General features: G+C 34.9%; 1 protein-coding gene and 1 long non-coding RNA gene across 2 annotated transcripts in view; one reads left to right on the top strand and one right to left on the bottom strand.

Annotated features, from left to right (window-relative positions):
* Window positions 1–5,934, top strand: part of LOC102442415 — a 78,833-nt gene extending 72,899 nt beyond the window's left edge. The window contains exons 3-4 of the long non-coding RNA XR_002827564.1: window positions 1,692–1,834; window positions 4,047–5,934. This is a non-coding gene — a long non-coding RNA (uncharacterized LOC102442415). The remainder of the gene's footprint in view (window positions 1–1,691; window positions 1,835–4,046) is intronic.
* Window positions 5,935–8,374: 2,440 nt separating this feature from the next.
* On the bottom strand, window positions 8,375–14,782 carry KCNRG (potassium channel regulator). Its single transcript, XM_006083553.3, has 2 exons — window positions 13,107–14,782; window positions 8,375–9,128 (listed from the first exon to the last, which is right to left on the bottom strand). Exons 1-2 carry the CDS (start codon window positions 13,685–13,687, stop codon window positions 8,888–8,890), a joined length of 822 nt encoding a protein of 273 aa, XP_006083615.1. The 5' UTR covers window positions 13,688–14,782; the 3' UTR covers window positions 8,375–8,887.
* Between the last annotated feature and the right edge of the window lie 92 nt (window positions 14,783–14,874).

Genomic DNA, 14,874 nt, shown 5'->3' with positions numbered 1-14,874 from the left:
CCTCTCTCTCTCTCTCTCTCTCTCTCTCTCTCTCTCTCTCTCTCTCTCTCTTCCTCTCTAGAATCAATGAAAAAAAAAAAAAAAAACCACACACACACAAAACACAACACCATATCCTCAGGTGAGGATTTAAAAAAAGAAATATTGGAAGGAAATCTAGGCTTACATTAAACAATTTTATCTGGAACATTAGAGGATCTATGGCTTTTAACTAAGCAAATCAAGTTAGAAATATTGAAAAAGTTGCAGAGAAAAATTCTATCAGGATATTTTTTGCCCTAGTAAGATTGACCTTTACCACTATGGGAATGATTGTGAATTAATACCAAAGTATTTTTAAGCTAAATAGAAACATTCTTTTTCCAAACCATTCTAATTTGCATCCAAGCCTTAGCTCAAGTTAACTACTCCTACAATGTCCTTTCCCTCATCTTCAACTTTCTAAATCTTAGGCTTTCTATTCTCTGCATGAAATTTTCCTAGTTCATTTTCCTCTTCAGCCACAAATATCATTTTTCTTTTGTGCTTCTATACCTTAGAACAATGATAGTCCCTTATAAGCAGGGACTATCATGTTTTATTATGTACTTTGCCAGCCTAACATAGCAGGTGTTTGATAAATGACAATTGAGTGCTGAAAATCAGCAGAAATGGCTTTTATTCTGAAAAGAGTACCAGCTAGATAAATGTAATGCTCATTTCCTGGTAGTTTAGGAGTTCTCTGCCTTTTACCACATATTGAGGTTCTTCTCATTCTATACTACTCATTTACGTTCATACCTCAAGTTTTAGCTACCTTACAGTGTCCTTTTAAAAAATTTTAAAGTCAGAAACCTATGGATGGGGTATGAATAGTTGGAAGACCGGTGAAATTTTAATATTCCTTTTTGAGGCTTGTTAGTGATCTAACATCACCTAAAGCTTTCTGAATATAGTTTGTTTTCTGTTGGCCTTTGTGTGTCTGAGGAGATTGACTATAGTAGAAAGAAAAGTCCTTACATTAAAAAACACTTTTCAAGAAATAACATTACCATAGTAAAAAAAAACAAATGTATTGAGTATCCGCTGCAGTTCTTTTTAAAATAAATATATTTTGATTGACTTCAGAGAGGAAGAGAAGAGAGAGAGATAGAAACATCGATGAGAGAGAATCATCAATCGGCTGTTTCCTGCAAGCACCTTACTGGGGATAGAGCCCACAACCCTGGCATGTGCCCTGACCAGGAATAGAACCGTGACCTCTTGGTTCATAGTTCGATGTTCAACCAAAGAGCCACACTGGCCAGGCTCGGCTGCAGTTCTTTAAAGTGAGTCTCTAAAGAAAATGGTATGCTTCTGACTTCTTACTGGAGCTATCTTATTGAGTAGAATAGCTTTTCTTAGAAACTTTGGATAATTTTATTAGACTAAATTACACCAAAAAAAATGTTTAAGAAATCTAAGAAGGCAAAGAAAATTGTGGATCAAATATGCAGCAATTGCATTCATTGTTATCATAATGTGATTTTTTTTAAAAATTAGGTGCCCCAAGCTTTTATCTAAAATCTATAGGACATGTTTTTCCAGAATCTAGGTATAAATTATACTTAACTTTTAGTCAAAAGTCAGGAATTTAACCAGCAATTAAATAATGGTTCCTATGGCAAAGCAGTTTCCCCGTATATTGATTTACTTTATAACCTGTTTTCTAGGCATATATTTTGACACCTAAGGCACATGAAGGAAGGATTGAGATTGGAAGCTACAGACATTGTCTGTTCTGAGCAGTTTCTGACAATAGACCACTGTAGCAAAGGGCAATAAATGCCACTGAGATATCCCTCAACACAAATCTGTAAGTATCTTTTGGGAATTACAGGGGGATTAGAAAATTGTCTCTGCTGACTCGATAGAAAAAAAAATGTCTTCATTTTGTAATTTGTGGTCTGTATGCTTGTAAATTAAGATACACTGAGTTGTCAAGTAGAGGACTGGTTTGTGGGTGAGAATTTAAGTCAAAATACAATGCAATAACTTGAAACCTTTGTCTTAAAACCTTAGACAAAAGGTTACATGAATTTGGATAACTACATTATTAAGTTATTGGACCTTTGCCTGGAAAACCAATTAGAGGATTTTAGTCTTGATATGGCATGAAGTTAGCATAACCCAGCATCTTGAAATAACAGTGGAAGTTGACAAAGTAATGGAATTTTTGGAAATCAAATGTGGCAGTACTATATATAGAAGGATTCTAAGAAATAAAGTCTAGTGGTAAGGAAACTGGGCATGTGACTATTTTAGTAATCTAGGAGTGAAGAAATCCCGGACAGAATAGTGGCAATGAGAATGGAGATGAAAGAATAAAAGATATTTCAAAAGGAAAAAGTATAGAACATCACAATGAGTTGGATAAAAGGGTGGTGTCAAAAAATAAATGTTCTGTACTAGACAATCATGGTATCATTGAAAGTGGACAGTTGAGAAGCTGGTTTGAAAAGATGCTGAGTCCCATTTTTGTCATACTGAATTTAAGACAATATGCAGGAATTTCATTTGAAATGCTTCGATTAAAGGTTGTGAATATATAGAACGAGAATTCTATGTAAAAGTCATTCTGGAGAGGTAAATTTGTCAGTATCCACATAAAGCTGATAAGGGTGGACAAGCTATCTGAAGCTCTTTGTTGTGGACAAGATCCCTTTCTTTAAAAAGAAATATGTAGTCCTAGCCGGTTTGGCTCAGTGGATAGAGCATTGGCCTGCGGACTGAAGGGTCCCAGATTTGGATCCGGTCAAGGGCAGATGCCCGGGTTGCAGGCTTGATCCCAGTAGTGGGTGTGCAGGAGGCAGCTGATCAGTAATTCTCTCTCATCATTGATGTTTCTATCTCTCCCTCTCCCGTTCTCTCTGAAATCAAGAAAAATATATTTTAAAAATAATAAATTAAATATGTAAACACATGTTTATGTAAATAAATTATTTGACTAAGTATGTAATCTTAAATAAACATTTCCAAAATTGAATTAAAATTCTTCATTTTTTTCTTGGAGTGTCATATCTCAAGCTTATTATGCCTGTAAGAAAATCAGTTATGAGGGTCAATGACTAAAATGTGTTCATATTCTTGAACCTTAACCTCTACTTCCATTAATAAAACAAAGATCTTTCCCAGTATTAGATTGAAGGAATGAAATTGAGAATTTAAAATCCAAATAATTCAATCAATTAAAACTTTGTAAAATTGACATGGCTTTAATTTAGCAAATGGAAAGGCAAATAATTGAATTGTGGGAAATGTACTGGTCTCTAGTTTCAAGAAACAGTACAGCACAAAGAACTGGCATTCTGGCTGAAGAAGTGTAATAATAAACAGAAATTTGAAAACCAGGAAGACAGGTTTTTCAAGAGTACAACTGTAGCATTTCAAAGGTGGTATAACAAGAAATTCCAGAGTGGGCCAAAAATGGTTTAGATAATTGAGATTCCTTATTTGAATACTTGTTTTTGATGGAGAAACATGTTAAGAGGAAATGAAGGTTCTAAGAGATCTGGAACTTTTCCTCCTCCTTACCCTAAATTGGGCTTGCTTCTGAAGAAAAGGGTTAGCCAAAAATAATCAAATAGGAACTCAGTACTGCTTAAATTGTAGGCAGGTGTTTAAAAAGTTACCAAAGGGAAAACAGTTTTAAAACTTGTTTAATTAATTAAAAGCAAATATTTTGGTTTTCTAGAAACTAAACATTGTTTTGTATAATTCCTATTTACCTAGCGATTACCTGTCTGTAAAGTAGCCACATGTCGTTAGACAGAAATACCATATTATTCTACATCTTTAGTTGATTTTTTTATGTTCTATTTTAATGAAATGTAAGGAAACCTAAAATGTTCATCTGTGCTTCCAAACAACCTTTTAAAAACTCAGTAATATGTCTTCTGGGCATATACCAGGATCTTTAGACTAATTCACTTCTATCCTTGAACCATTTGATTAATCCAAGTTCAGTGAACTTCCAGTCAGGTTATCCAGAAATGGGAACTATTTTTCCCCCTGTATTTCTATCCTAGTTACATCTAATCTACATGTCTGATCTACTGACTTCTGTCTTTTCATGACTAAATTATGGAGGTAAGTAAAGATTTAATATCAATCATAGTCATGTAACCTTCATTCTGAACTTATATTCCTTTAATGTTTTTTAAATTACTAAGCACTCTTGTAGCATTGTATTTTTTATTAGCAAGTTATGTATATTCGTTTTAGGTGGGCTGTTGTACTGATTAGATGTATACTTTTGTGTAACTTTCAACTAGTTAGTATTTCTATATACATCAATATTTTCATCTCATTTTGTAATCACCCAAGAAAACATCTAATAGAAAAATGCTCTGTAGTCTTTACTTGAATCAAGTCTTTCAGACTTTTTACATAAAGTATCCTCATCCATCTTTGAATCTACTATAATTCTTGTTTTTAGTGCCTGTTCACTGATAATGTAGCATTCCGAATTTTTCAGTTCAGTTCAGTTTGGACTGTTGTATGTCCAGCACTGTGGGGGAAATAAAGCACAGTCCCAATCCTCATCTTAAAAGAATTTGTGGAACCTCAGACATTGCAGCCAGAATTTCTCGGGGTCTCTTTTTACAAGAAGGGTAAGACAAACCTATCCTGTTTGGCTTCCATCTTGGGAACCCAAAGGTATTCCAAATTTTTACCAGAGTGTGAAAATGGAGAATAACATGAAATAGAAACACTGAATATTTGGTATGTTTAACTCAACTGAGAGGAAAAAGCCTCTTTAAAGTAATGTTTTCTGGTTTTGAGGTACTGATATGAAATCTGCAGGTGCAGAATGCTGCCTACCTAAAAGCTCTCTCTGGTTAGACAAGTCTTAGGCACATTTTAGCTTTGGGAACATAGTCTTATTTATTTTGCTGCATGTTATTGCTTTTTTGTTCTATGTCATGCTTACTACTCATTTCCCATGTAAGGTGTTAGCTTTTTATCCATTTAAAGACATGTGGTTGGATCTATCTCATAGTTTAGATAAATACTAAGGCATTTTCTAAGCTCAATAATTATGAGATGCTGAGATTTTTGGCAAAATTTGTACAGAACTTTTCTTCTCTAGTAGGTCCACTAGAAGGCCAAATAATTCTTTAGGTGTAGTTCTGTGGCAAAGCTGGTAATTATGTTTTGTTTAAAACACTAAGTTTGATGTCACATTACTCTCTTTGATGGCTTCTTTGGCTCCAGAAAGGTAATAAAAATTCCTAAATTTAAAAAAAAAATTTCCTTAGTGGCTCTACATTGCTAAATTTGCTGTTACAGAATCAACTTCCCCAACACAGGAAAAATAACAGTAGCATATGGGAGATTTAGAGGGCTCTTACCAAGTCATTTATTATCCCCCCAGCAAGGTCTCTGGTGATGTGACCATTTCTATTATTTATGATAGAGAATCAATACAAAAGCTTACAAAGCGAAGCTGAAGTTTGTCAGATGAAAACAGTATACAAGACAAATTAGAAACAGCAATTATTCCCTAAGCCATGTATTTCTCGAGTTGCTTTCCCTTGACCATTTTATATTATTTTGGGCTCCTGATTTTAGATATATTTTCAAAGCAGCTCAAATTAATTCTGAACTCTTTCTAATTATGACATATATTAAATCCAAGAGTAAAATTCAACACTAGAGCTTCTTTTCAGAAAATCTTTGTAGGGAAAACTTCCAATTGCTTATAAGGTAAATTAAGGAGATTCAAGAATAAGCTAAAATCTTTAGTGCCTTATCAGAAATGAAACTGGGTGATGGAAAAAAGCTGAAACAAAAGAGAAGTGGGATAATAAGGGAGGCCCGACTATTGATGGTACAGTTAAGACTGACAAACATTAACATGTCATTGTGATGAGTCATACTTGTGTATATGAGATGGATTGATATGTGTATATGATTTGATGAACAAAGTTTTCAGCATGGTTTGCCAAGACAAACTTCTGCCATTATTTTCTTATAATTGAAAAGAAAATTGACATCATTTCATTCAAGAAGTTAAGAGTTAAGTGGTGCCCATATGAAAATGTTAGTCTTTTTTTTTCGAAGGCAAGCAAGTTTTTAATTTGCCTGTGGTGCATCTAAACATATCACTGTTTCCTTCTAACTACATTTGCCTGCCTCCCTTTCTTAAAAAAAGACTCAATTTTTTGCATGTCTTCACATCCCAATCACAGAGTCCCACTCTATTTTGGAGTGAACACCAGAGGCTTACTGAAGTGATCTTGACAGATGTGTCTCCAGATATGATATCTCTAAAATATTTACTAAAATAAGAAAATCAATCCACTCTAAAAGTCACTTCCCTATAATGAACATTTTTTAAGTGTAGCAGTCTGTCTCCTAAAAAATCTCTACATTGTGAACTCATGACTTTTAGACACTATTTAATAAAAGACAAATTATTTTAATTTAAACCCATTGTCAATGTTATGAGTTATATTTATAGTAAGCTCTAGAAGGGAAGGCATTGCTTTGTTCCTTGCAGTATCTCCAATGTCCAGAATAGTATTTGGCACATAGCAGATGCCAATAAATATTTATTGAATGAATTAATAAATGTTATGTATATTATATGTTTCCACAGGTAATATGTTTCTATTAGTGCATTAATAAGAACATTTCTCATCAAACTAGTTTTCTGCAAATGTGAATGACTAAACACATTAATAGCAGTTTAAATATTTCCAGTTACAATATTTTTTGTTTCAGTATTTTAACCAGTTATCAGTTTTTAATAATCTTACTAGCAAAACACTATAGAGAATTAAGTAGTGTTACATATATAACCATGTCAACTATACTCAACTGGTTAAATCATATACATGCCAAAAACTTAACAGAATAGAAATATTGTGCCCTAGAATATGATGCTAGCAAGGGAACCAGACCAAACACATCATCCCCAAAACTAAGATGACGCACTAAAACAACTAAGTTGGCTTTTCTGCAGAAAAGAGAATGCCACCAAAATCAAAACACTTGGTTCATAAAGCTTTTTTTCTTATTTGGGTCATTATTTTCAGTTGCTAACCTTAACATTACTAGTCTTAAAGTATTTTGCACTTTTATAATAGACATAATCTTTTCAGATACTGTTGGGAAATTTTTTTAAAAAATTATTTCTTCCCTACAACCTAGTACACAAATCTGTAAGTAATTACTAGAAATGTCTGTAATACATTTTTTTTTACTAAGTGGAGGAGTTTCACAGGAAGGATGGTAAAATTTGTGTCAATGGGAGGTAATGGGCCATAATATGCCATAAGAGTCCCCCTTACTCTGCATACTGTCTTTCAGGTATGGCTCTTCCTTTTTTTAAAATAGCTAATACTTTTACATGGTCTGGTGAAAAAAAAAGCCTTTCTCCTATGCCTAAACCCCACTCACCCAGTTCCCTCTCCACAGGTGACCTGGATCTTTGCTGACAATTTCATGGATATATAAGAAAATGAGTATATTTTTTCACAAATGGAAACTATAAAGTAGAAATATATCTTTTTCAACATTATACATTGTTCTGCACATTTTCCCCTTATAAATATGACAATCCTTCCTTATCAGTTTATGAACTGCTGCTCTATTCTTTTTAAGAGTTGCATAGTATTTCATTGTATGAACCATAATTTACCCATTCCCTATTGATGAACTTTGAGTGTATTTCTAATCTTTTGCTGTTATGATGATTATCAGTTGAATGTGATCTCCTTGAGAATAATTTCTTTCTTATTTTTTTATCCTGAAAACTTAGTATAGTGTCCAACAAATGTTTAACAGATGTTTTTGAATGAATTAATTGTACTTTTTAAAATGGTGCTCAACTGCTTCCACTCTGTGGTTTTTTAATCCTACTATGTACAAAGTACTTGGTGCTCTTTGACTTAATGATTCCTCTTCTAAATGTTTATCCTATTTAAAATGATACATATGTAAGAATTCCTACAAGAGGAATCACTAAGTCAAAGTATATGTGTATTTAAATCAGTGGTTCTCAACCTTCTGGCCCTTTAAATACAGTTCCTCATGTTGTGACCCAACCATAAAATTATTTTCGTTGCTACTTCATAACTGTAATGTTGCTACTGTTATGAATCATAATGTAAATATCTGATATGCAGGATGGTCTTAGGCGGCCCCTGTGAAAGGGTCGTTCGATCGCCAAAGGGGTCGCGACCCACAGGTTGAGAACCGCTGATTTAAATGTTAGTAGAAGTTATTCATAAAGGTTTTGATCAAATGTAGATGCTAATTAGTAACATATATTATTCTTCTCACTAAATATTTAGCACAGTACTTTACACATAGTAATGTTAACACTATTGAGTAGATGAAGCTCATATTCAAGTGAGAAAAATTTGTTTTTATAATGGCGTGTAAGTCCATACAGAGGAAAGGGAGCCATCTTCATCATCATCATCACTAATAGTTACTGAGTGCTTACCATATCCCAGGAAATATGTTGAGTATATTATCTCCTTTAATTTTCATATATCCTATAAAATATATATATTTTTATCCCCATTTGATAGATGAAGAAGTTGAGGCACAAATAGGTTAAATGACTTGCCCAAGCCATCTAGCTAATAAGTGATTAAGCTGGGATTAGAAATCAATCAGCATGATTCCAGAATCCATTCTTGAAAGCTATATAAATGTTCATGAAAAAGAGAAATGGAAAGAGGCATTGAAGGTAGAAGGAATATGTGGCAAAGCACCAAGTGCACAGTGTTGTTCAGAAAGCAGCAAGCAGTTAGAGTGGCTTAAGCATTGTTGAGGTGTGGTTGCCCAGAGATGGCATGGCAGGAGACAAGAAAATGGCAATTTCCCTTTACTCTAAAAGAGAACAAAAAACTCATTTCTTTTTCTGAGATTGCCCTGGCATGATGGCAGCCTCTGGTTTCACAGTTTTGTTCATGGCGAGAGCTTCAGGCCTTTTTATCCTTTCAAAACTATAGCATTCAGTTTTGTCTTCAGAGGATACTGTTCTATTACCAACCAGATGGAAGCCTTCCATTAATAAAGTGTCAATGAGTAAGCCGAGAACATTAGTTCCATTGGCCAATTTTCGACTATCAGGTTTTATAGAAACATACCTAGAACAAAAAAAACACAAAACAAACACACATTTAATTATAAAGCATCCCTTTAATAACTAGCAAAACTAAACACATAAATTTGACTTATAACCACTCATAAATGCATCATACCCATTTTCATCAGATTTTGTTTTGACACTTCATTTATAAATCCACATCAGTAATTTCAGGGTACTGAAAATAGATATCTTACTATGATTTCCAAAGTCATTTTAATTCTACACTTAGGAATGTAACTGGCACTGATGGATTTTCGTTGAGAAACTATTTTCTGGAGCAAACAATTTGGTCAAACAATTACATTTACTAAACATTGTTTTAATTAAATAACTTAATTAATTGATTTAGTCATTTTAATGAACATTATACGTTTACAATTTTCCCCCTAGATTTAATTTACCAGCACTGATATTACACATTTTCAGCACTGATATTACACATTTTCTTTTATGACTTATTACTATCAAACACATTTTCTCCAGGTAAATTTTGCAGATATAAAATATCAAGAAGACTTTATTGTCAAGTTTTACTCAATAACTGTCTAAATATTGCAAAGCAAAACATGGGGTCAAAAAGCCTCTGCCTATTTCCTGGGAAACTTGATAGAACCAATCTAAATAATTATAGAAAAATGTATTTGAACTTTTCAGGTTGGTTATATGTTGGCTTTAATAATGTCAATATAACATATTCAATAGATATAGCTGTATTACTCCTTTATTTATCATCAAGGGTATTTTTATGTCTTTGTGTCCTCCCACCATTTGTTTATGAGATGGGAAGAAGAGGCCAACTTAAATTAGTTCTAGGCTGCAACCTAAACTATCTGCAGTTTTATGGGATAAAAAGAGCCTTAGGGACATCTCTAGCCTTTTAATTATGATTGAAATAGAGTGGCTTATTGTAGTTCACATTCTAAAGCTCATTCTAGGCGAAGAAAGCAATTCAATAATAAAATGTAAGAATTGTAAAACTACAAAGTACATATCAAAAAAATGTTTATTGCCCTGGCCAGTGTGGCTCAGGGATTAGAGTGTCAGGCCACGGACTGAAGGGTTGCAGGTTCCATTCCTGGACAATGGCATGTACCTGGGTTTCAGGTTCGATCCTCGGCCCCGGTCCTGGTAGGGACGCATATGGGAATCAGCCAATCGATGTGTGTCTTTCACATCAATATTTCTCTCTCTCTCCCTCTCCCTTCCTTCCACTCTCTCTGCAAAAGCAACTTTAAAAATATCCTCAGGTGAGGATTTTTAAAAAAATGTTTATTATGTCTGATATAGTAAATTTTTAACCTTAGTAAATCATTCCATCTACCCCCAAGTGCCAGATCTTAATTATATAGCGTAGGAACATTTTTCAACGAGAAAAACAGTTCTAGAGCATCTCACAAAATAAAGATACAAATAGTATACTATAGGTTATAACAAAGTGGAATGCACTTGCAAGAAATCACTGAGCCAAAGTACTTAATTCCCTCTGAAGCCAAATTGAGAAATGACAGTTTCACAGCACCAGAAAAGGATAGAAGAAACCAATGAGAAATAGAAAACAAAACGTATTTTAAAAACTTAAAAGGCAGTTACACTTTTCCATTTGACCCAGTTTAAAAAAAGGAAAAGTGAGATATAATAAAAGGCTACTGGGATTCTATGGTCTAGAATCCTATGACCATAACTTGAGCTTGATAATGTTACCACATCTGCAAGATGCAAGCCAAGTATTTCTAGTACTGTGAACTTGAGAGATAATAACTGAGCAACCTGTCAGGTTAACAAAACTTAGAGTAGGTAAATTACATTAGTGGAACATACCAAACAACTGGATGACACACCAGACTCCTAGAAGCCATTCAGGCTTATTCTCCACTTCCCACCTTCAAAAAACAACTGAATGGACAGATTCAGACCAGGGAGTGAGCAAGAAATAAAAATGATTGCCAGCTAGGCAGTCATCTAAGGTGGATCTTTTAAGCCTGGAGGTTTCATCTAGTCACCTGAAATCCCAATAATGTCACCTTATTCAGGTTATCTGTCTCTACTTTGAAAACGGCACTATAAAGTAAAAATAAATAAAATCAAACATTCTGGGATAGAAAAAATTCTGAACTTCAACTGAAAAGAATACTATTTGGGGATGAAAAAAAGCTTTCAACTTTTAAAACTAGCTACTGTTTTGGGAATTATCTATTTTGGAAGTTTAATACCATTCTCACATTAAGATGAAAAAATTTTGTAATATTTCTAAAACACAAACACTTTAATAACAAAGGGGAAACCACTTGATACTGTGTACATGCAAGGATATCCCAACCTGAGTTTCTAATCTTGTTTTTCAAGATTACAATTATTTTCTCCAACTGCATAGTTTTTAAAGAGCATTTAAGTATTTCCAGGATATCATTTTTTACCTTGCATGTTTCTTCTTAAAACCAATAACACCATTTTTTCTTAGGTTTCCTTAGGATCCCTTTTACAAAAGGGATACTCAAAGATCTTAATCACTCAAATTTTAAAAACCAAAAAACTGGTCATTTCCTCTCTATTTATGTTAGTGCCCCACCAACAAAAAGAATGTTGTGCATAGAGTTATCTTAAAACCATTTGAGATGAGAGGGTCTTACTTTTATTCACAATCAGCCTATTAATTTAACTGGCTCTCTTCTCCCAAAATGACATTTCAACCTCTTTGCAAGGGCAGGAATTATGAAGTATAATAAGTTAAGAATTATACTGCTCAGTGTTCCCCAGTTGCAAGACCGAGGGGTGTCTTGTGGATGGGCAAACATTGGTAGTTCCTGATGGCTGCTGCTGAAGTTAAGAAAATATCCCCAAATATGCCTACCATTATGTCCCAAAAAAGTAATTTTATGTTAGAGTCCTGGTGCACGAAATCCGTGCACAGGGTGGCGGGGGGGTGGTCCCTCAGCCCGGCCTGCACCCTCTCGCAATCTGGGACCCCTTGAACTTCCCTCTCGCAATCTGGAACCGCTGGCTCCTAACCACTATCCTGCCTGCCTGCCTGATTGCCCCTAACTCCTAACTGCTCACCTGCCTGCCTGATCGCCCCTAACTGCTCGCTTGCCTGCCTGCCTGCCTGCCTGATCGCCCTTAACCGCGTCTGCCTCGGCCCCTGCTGCTGCGGCTTTGTCTGGAAGGTCGATCGGCTATCTGGTCTATTTAGCATATTATGCTTTTATTATATATACTACATGTAAAAAAAAAATATGGAGACTTTTTCTTCCTCCTGAAAATCGAAGCCAATTTTCACAGCTAGTAAAATAATGGTGGGACAAGATAATTTTAAGGGGGAAAAAGATACTGACAGCAGAGTGGAAATTAGCCATAGGGTCCAGTCAAGAACAGTAGGGGGATAAAGTAATTGACTCAGGAGCAACTATCCTTAACATACTGACAGCCTATACCAATAGTTTGAGTTGTCTAAGAGTGCCAAAGATGTAAAAGGATACCAGATTTGCCATGGATTATCTGCCTTAATGGTGTTTAAAAATAAAGTAGAATGGAGAAAAATCAGTAGTCAAATCATAAGGCCTGAAAAAGCAAATATACATAAAGTATGAGGAGATCAGGATAAACGATTGAGCCTTTACTATATCCCAGCCATTATTAGGGGTTAAAAAAAAAGTTTTATTCCTAAGCCAAATTTACTAGCAATGGAACATTTTCTATAAAATTATTTCTTCCTACAACTTTAGTGACCACAGTCCCAGTTTTCCCTGGACAGTCTTGGTTTATTCCTATTGTCCCACATAATAACAAAACCCTCTTTCACTCTGAAAAGTACCCCAGTTTGGACATAATTATCTGGTCATTCTGCCCAACTCTACTGGCTACCCCAAAACATTGAGTCATAATTTATTCCAAGAAAAGTTGTAGGCATGAGAAACTTTCAGTTTTGAGGGGAAACATCAGGAACTGATATAGAAGAGAGATGCTTCAAAGTACAAAATACCTGACTCCAGTTTGGTTATCAGTAATGCTGTCCGAGCCACACTGGAAAACCAGGTCATGGTAAGAAGGTCTTTGTGGAGGCAGTGGAAGTAAGGTCATCTGAGGAGGGCAGCAGTTACTACTCCAGGTTGGTGCTGAAGGTTGCTCTATAAACACTGTAATCCTCCCAGTTAACATCTCAATTGTTTTGCTGCAAGAGCCAAACACCCTGAAAAAAGCTTGAGTGTTTCGGCTTAGGAAATACACCTGCACAAGAGCAGGTCTTGGCTGTAGCAGGAGTTCTTGGTTTAAGAGATCAACCAGAGGATCAAGTTCATAGAAAAGAGCCTCTCTCTGAAGCCTAAGATAGTCTGAAAAATCAGTAGGTAATATAAGCCGTTGAGTTCTCAAAAAATCTAAGATGAAACTAAATAAAACACCATCTCTGTCGACAAAAATCTGGCCACCATCCATCTTGAATTCTTGGTCTCTGCCATCTAACATTCGTGTTAGCCGAGAGGTAGGAAACTGCTTTATGGTAGAAAATCTTGTTGTGAATATCTTCCCTCCCACATTCAGAGTGACCAGTTTCTGACCACTCATTCTTCCCTTGCCTCAGATTAGAGGCTACAAACCTTCCGCCACAAACTTAAGAACTTGTAAATCAAACTATAACCATAAATGTTGCTAGTTATATATGATTAAGTGGAGAGAGGAGAAAATAACAAAAAAACAAAGACCTAGATTTCCAGGTAACTACTGTAAAGCAAATAGTGTATCCATAGTTGTGTTTGCAAATTTGAGTTGCTTGGGAACTTACAGTACACAAAATAAAAAAAGCAACAGATGAGAAACTAGACAGTTTAAGAAAAACTGACAATATATAAGGATAGGTGTCAAGATCCCTTTCCTGTATTCCATAAAAAATTCTCCATGAAAAGCTACTGTAAATCTCAATTTAAAAAAAAAATACTGGGAGCAGAAAAGTACTCCTCCTCCCCAGACCGCTTATCCACTGAATCCTCATGGCAGTGGTTAAGATTTAGAGAAACATTGTCATTTCTTATGATCCCTTTAGCAATTTCAATCACAAATTGTCAGTTAAGGATGAGACAGCCATTACCTCAACTAGCAGGTTAACTTGACTCTTCTCATTAACTACAGTGATTCTTCTGTACTTTAAATTGCATTGCCATCTTTTTTTCCTATTTCCCTTGTATTATCTCTTCTCAACCAAATTAAAGGACTGGGGTAAAGACACTCTGGGCTTTCAAAGAAATGTCTTGTTCTATGACAGATGTAAGTTATACCGGAGAGCAGTTCTAAGATAAGCTCACTCTTGTTTTCCTTGAATTCTAAACAAGGAAATTAAGTATTCTTTGGGAGATAGGGTATCTTTACCTCATGTGAACAGATAGGACAGCATTAATGTTTAATGATTACTTTGTACTTTATAGTAGCTGACAGATTGTTTTCTCTATTGTCAAGTCTTACTACTCTTAAATTCTTCAAGCAAGTGGTTTGCTTGGTTGTATGGTTGCCAGGATACTTTGGGACAACCCACACTTAGCTGTCAGTAAAACGAGGCTTTCCCATTTCCTGCTTTTACCATGTTACTTTTTTTAACCTATGCTTTCGTTTGTACAGCCACCTAACACTTCTGTAGTTTATTACCAAACTCCTTTAGTGATAAATTTATAATACCTAAGGAGAAAAAGGCAAGCTAAAATCTCCACCCTCTTAAAAATGTACACTTATCACAAGAAAATGCCACTTTTTATTTGCACTTT

This window comes from Myotis lucifugus, unplaced genomic scaffold, assembly GCF_000147115.1.
Source record: "Myotis lucifugus unplaced genomic scaffold, Myoluc2.0 scaffold_7, whole genome shotgun sequence".
NCBI classification, from domain to species: Eukaryota; Metazoa; Chordata; class Mammalia; order Chiroptera; family Vespertilionidae; genus Myotis; species Myotis lucifugus.
The sequence above is the reverse complement of the archived record's forward strand: the minus strand, read 5'-3'. Positions and strand labels throughout refer to the sequence as shown.